The 5,989-nt window shown below is 29.7% G+C and overlaps 1 protein-coding gene across 1 annotated transcript; it reads left to right on the forward strand.

Moving 5' to 3' along the window:
* The first annotated feature begins 962 nt into the window (after positions 1–962).
* LOC131658736 (uncharacterized) lies at positions 963–2,453 on the forward strand. The gene is made up of 2 exons (XM_058927999.1): positions 963–1,233; positions 1,570–2,453. Exons 1-2 carry the CDS (start codon positions 963–965, stop codon positions 2,451–2,453), a joined length of 1,155 nt encoding a protein of 384 aa, XP_058783982.1.
* The last annotated feature ends 3,536 nt before the right edge of the window (positions 2,454–5,989 follow it).

A 5,989-nucleotide genomic window follows, 5' to 3' on the forward strand; every position in this document is an offset into this window, starting at 1 on the left:
ATAGCATTGCATCTCCAGAAGTGCACAAATAAATCAAACATTGCATGTGAAGCATAAGCCAAGTTACTCATCAGATGAGGTCTCTACAAGTATTCAAGTTGATAGTCCACTGGATCACTCAGAGTTACCATTGTGGTGTCATCTCCCATAGTCAATCACGTTCATCTTTCTTCAACCCAGAGTTGATGTTTTTGTGTTCAACCTAGAGTTGATTTTCCTTTCATCTTTTAACCCCGAGTTAATTATCCTTCCCACTCAACCCAGAGTTGACGGTTATCTTTTGTCTTTCCCACTCAACCCAGAGTTGATGGTTATTGTTTTTCTTCCCCACTCAACCCAGAGTTGACGGTTATCTTCTCCCTTTCCCCACTCAACCCAGAGTTTACGGTTATCTCTTTTCCTTCCCACTCAACCCAGAGTTGACGGTTATCTTATACTCAATCCAGAATTAATTCCTTTTCCCACTCAACCCAGAGTTGACGGCCATCTTGTTTCTTTTCCCACTCAACCCAGAGTTGACGGTTATCTTTTACTCAATCCAGAATTGATTCCTTTTCCCACTCAACCCAGAGTTGACGGCCATCTTGTTTCTTTTCCCACTCAACCTGGAGTTGACGGTTATCTTTTACTCAATCCAGAATTGATTCCTTTTCCCACTCAACCCAGAGTTGACGGTTATCCTTTATCTTTTTTCCCACTCGACCCAGAGTTGACGGTCATCCTTTGTTCAATCCAGAATTGATTTCTTCTTTCTCCACTCAACCTAGAGTTGACGATTACCTTTTTGTCAACCCAGAGTTGACGGCCACCCTTTATGCAATCCAAAATTGACTTCTCTTCCTTTAGCGCACCACAATTTTCATTTTGGCGCACTACAACTTTTTTCTAAACACATTGTAACTTCTATAAATTGAAATAAAACCATGCAAATACTTTGAAGCTTGTGAATTTGTTGGTTTAAGATGCCTTTAAATATTGATCTAAACACTCCTTTGGATGACTCAAACATCTCTAATCACCTTTCAAACGTGCCTCCAAATATTAATTTGAATGCTCCTCTAAATATTGATTTGAATGCTCCTCCAAATATTGATTTGAATGCATCAATAGAAGAAGAAGAAGATCATATAGTTGAAAGTGAGTTTGAAGATGCTCTATCTAAAGAAGTAGAAGAAGATATGGATGATGTAGATGACATTTTTAATGAAAGTGAGGTTGAAAATATATTTCCAGGTATGAATAGTACACCTAACCTTTAAATATAGTCACATTTGTACTACTTTCTTTTACGTATTACACTTTTATAGGTATTACACGTTTTAGTGTGATTTCCTTAGCTCTTTACACATGCATGCTGTCAATGATGTGTCATTTCTTTTTCATTCCACTTGCATGGATATTGTTTTTAATTCTTTTTTTAATGCTTTTCCACTTATTACATGCATATCATCTCAATATTGTGACTCTACTGTAACTATTTAACCAATGGAGTAAGTTATCTTCTTAATGCTTTTGTAAATATTTTTCTTAATGCTTTTCCACTTATTACATGCATATTCTATGAAACAGGAAATGATACTCACAATGAGGTGCAAACATTTTCGAAAAAATGTTGTTTTTTAGATAATAGGCAACATGATAATATTTTTCTAGTGTTGATCAATTCAAGTTCTGAAGGAAAAATTAAAAGAGGAATTGTCAAACAATTGGCTTCTTCCTATCAAATATCAATAGATGTTATTTATCGAATTTGGAAGCGGTCAAAAGAAACGGGGAATGTTTCTCATAAGAAAACAAAAAATTGTGGTCGGAAGAGAGTTGAACTAGATATTGAGAAAATGCGTAATCTACCGTTAGTTAAACGTAGCACTATCCAATCTCTAGCATTTGCCTTAGAGACTAGTCCGAGAAAAATAGGGGAGTATTTAAAACAAGGTGTTTTGCATCGACATTCAAGTGCACTAAAACCTCATATGACAGAAGATAATATGAAAGCTCGTCTTAGATTTTGCTTGTCCATGCTTGAAGAAAGCAGCATTCCATATGATCCAAAGTTTCAAGCAATGTACAATATTGTGCACATAGATGAAAAATGGTTCTATATGACACAAAAAAATAAAAGTTATTATCTTCTTCCAAATGAGGATGAACCATATCGCGCTTGCAAGAACAAAAACTTCATCATGAAAGTTATGTTTTTAGTTGCGGTAACAAGACCTAGATTTGATAATGAAGGTAATGAAACATGGTCGGGAAAAATTGGAGTGTTTCCTTTAGTTGATAAAGTACCCGCAAAAAGATCAAGTGTTAATAGACCATCAGGGACACTTGAGACAAAACCGATTACTTCTATCACTAAGGAAGTTAGTCGAATGTTTTTAATAAACAAGATTTTGCCAGCCATCAAAGAAAAATGGCCACGAGAACATATATCAGAAACAATTTACATATAACAAGATAATGCACCATGCCATGTTTCTATAAACGATGAGGAATTTCTAGCTGCGGCTTCCGAAAGTGGATTTTACATCCGTTTAACATGTCAACCGCCAAATTCTCCTGATTTAAATATTTTGGATTTAGGTTTTTTTCCAGCCATTCAAGCATTGCAACAAAAGAATGTGACGAAGACAGTTGATGAACTTATTCAAGTCGTACAAAATTCGTATGATGCTTTCTCTAGCGTGGAGTCGAACAAAATATTTCTCACACTTCAATCATGTATGATTGAAATAATGAAAGTTCGGGGATCAAATAATTACAAAATTCCTCATATAAAAAAATATGTGATGATTAGACAAGCCATTTTGCCCACTCAATTAAATTGTGAAAGGAAATTAGTTGAGGAAATTATCGAATGCTTACAAAATTAACAGTATTTACATTTGTAATATTTGAATTTTTAACATTTGAGTTTTATCGATATTATCGTAAGCCATTTAAAAATTTGTAAGGTTTTTAATATTAAAAATATTTTATTTTACATTTGCACTTGACTTTTAATATTTTATTTATCAATATGTACGTGAAGCATGATATCAACATGATAAGTTGCATATGCATGTTAGAAGCTTAATATCAGTAGGAGTATTATCAGTAACTTCTCATTTATAAATAAACTCACTAATACTAGTAGTAGTAATGTAAAGCTAATAATACCACCCATTTTCAATGAATACTTACCAATCACATTAGTTGTTAATATTAAAATCTTAAGCATTTCAACGGTTTTCAAAAAATTATGCTTGTTTCTAGTGTCTGAGCATTAATGACATTTAAAAAACTGAGCAAAGGGTATATTTGGTATAGTATCATTAATTATGAGATAAAAAGTCAGTTTTGCTTATATTTTGAGTACAAATAAAATGTTCAAATATGTGACTCAAATGTATTCAAGATACAACAAAAGAATTCATCACATTTACAACATATATGTATTCAACACTTTTTAAATACATTTCACATGTGTTACATATACCACATAGCTCAATAGATTCAAGATACCAAGTAATCAAATCACAAATATCAACAAAGTACCAATTCACATAATTAGCACATAAAATACACCAATGCAATTCACATCGACACATGTGACTCAAATGCGACTCAATGCAAATGCATGTGGTGTCAAGAGTGTGAGCAGAGAGTGAAAGTTATGAATTTGTAAAGTTTCAATGAGAATGTAAACACCGACATCATAAACTGAGAACTCTAAACATATAAGAATAAATCTTATGAATTTAATTGACTAAGGGTTTGACTCGAGTAATAATAAAAACAACTTTAAAAAGTTATATACCTTCTATCTTAATTTTTACGGTTTATCAAATTTGACTCTAAACAATTCGAAAGAAACTCCGACAACTCTAACAAATTAGAGTTACTCAAACAAATTAAAATATGACTCTAAATAACTCAAAAAGAATTATAAACATATCAGTTAACTTAAATTCAACTCATGCTTAATTTTAATTAAAATTTAATTCTTAAACCAACAAATGACGAAATCTAATTCTTACTAAGACATCAAGTACCTATAGTGTATCTATATAAATTATTTTATTCCTTAACTCCACTTTTTATTTTTCTTGACTAAGTTTGATAAACTACGTTAAAGCATGTAACATATAGGTTTCTTACTGCTACAATTTTGAATAGTCTTATAGTCTTTTTTAAGGATAGCGACTGCCTATCATAATACACCCACCTATATATATATATATATATATATATATATATATATATATATATATATATATATATATATATATATATATATATATATTTGGATCTTAATCTTCAAATTTTCTCTCCAACTCTCTGCTTCACATTTTTATCTCTATCTCTCTCTAATGTTTTCTCTCTCTTCTTCTATTTAATATTTTCTCTTAATTTCATTAATTATATTACACTTAGTTTTGGTGAAGGAGACAAAAGGGGGGAAGGAGAGGATCCATGGTGATATAGATATATATATATATATATATATATATATATATATATATATATATATATATATATATATATATATATATATATATATATATATATATATATATATATATAGGGCATATCATATGAGAATGCTATATTTATATGAGAATGTGAGAATGAATTCGAACCATTAGATTTTAAAATAAATGGTGGAGATTATGAGTGAATCTTATTTTTCTCTCTCCTACATTTTGAAATAAATGATGTAGGAGAGAGAAAAATAAGATTCACCCATAATCTCCACCATTTATTTTAAAATTCAATGGTTCAGATTCATTCTCACATTCTCATATAAAAAAGGCATTCTCATATGATATGCCATATATATATATATATATATATATATATATATATATATATATATATATATATTTTGGTGGTTATGGGGTCCATTTCCACTTTGTCTACAAATGAATAATTCGATGTGATGTTTTATGACCGTTGCAAAATTTTATACATGGTGTCGCTTTTATATTATTTGTTTTTCAAACTTACATGATTGTTTGTTTATATTTTTTTTCCCGATTGAAGTCACATGGTTGAATTAACGAACATAATATTCATACCAACAAATAACTACTTCATCTCAAGTTATTAAAGGCTTCTAATTAATTAAATTTTTTTATGAAAAAATTTAAATAAATTAGAACTCAAAAATTTATCAAAACAATAATAATATGGATAATGTTAACTAATGCCCTAGTGTCTCAAGGGCACAAATTAAAAAACTTACTTATAAAAATTTTGTCTTGTAATAAAATTTGTTTTATTTTTTCATTAATATTTAATATATAATTTCTAAAATCTTATTTCTTCAATTAGCTTTTAATTTATGTCCTAACTCCTTGGAGACAAGTTAACATTATCGTAATAATATTAATTTTATAGGCTTAAAAAATTGACATAAATATTTATATATTTTCAACCAGCTAATTTTAACATTGACAATGATTAGTACTACACTTTTTTTTTTGATAAAAATGATTAGTACTACACTTAGAAACATGTTTTTACATATCTTTTTTAACTTAATAATTGAACATTAATGGTTTATACGCTTCATAGTTAAAATCATTGTCAATTAATTGTCCTTTTCCATGAAACCTAAATATTAAGAAACAAAATTTCATTTTTCCACTATATTTATGTCTAATCAAGATGGGTTTCAGAGCCTCCCTCATGTAGCCGTTACACTATGGTCAACCGAATCTAGCTTTCAGTCAAAGTCATCAATAATGCAAATTAAATTATAGGAGTAATTGAACTAGTCTTCAAATATTTGTTGTAGTTATACTTATAGTCTTTTCTTTTATTTAAAAATAAGGGTCATGCTAACATGTGCCCTAAGGGCACATGTTAAGAGTTAAATGTAGAAATTTTTTCTAAAAAATTGTGCATTGTTTTCATAAAAAATTTATAATTAATGTGTTTATTACGTTTTCCAATACAAATATACTATATTTAGGTTTCTTAACATGTGCCCCAAGGGCACATG

Source organism: Vicia villosa, linkage group LG3, assembly GCF_029867415.1.
Source record: "Vicia villosa cultivar HV-30 ecotype Madison, WI linkage group LG3, Vvil1.0, whole genome shotgun sequence".
NCBI lineage: Eukaryota > Viridiplantae > Streptophyta > Magnoliopsida > Fabales > Fabaceae > Vicia > Vicia villosa.

Bases quoted from the DNA above. Each gene is read 5' to 3' on its own strand.
- LOC131658736 (XM_058927999.1), top strand. From the start codon at position 963: ATGCCTTTAAATATTGATCTAAACACTCCTTTGGATGACTCAAACATC. The intron at 1,234-1,569 runs GTATGAATAGTA...TCTATGAAACAG, and splicing joins GGTTGAAAATATATTTCCAG to GAAATGATACTCACAATGAG.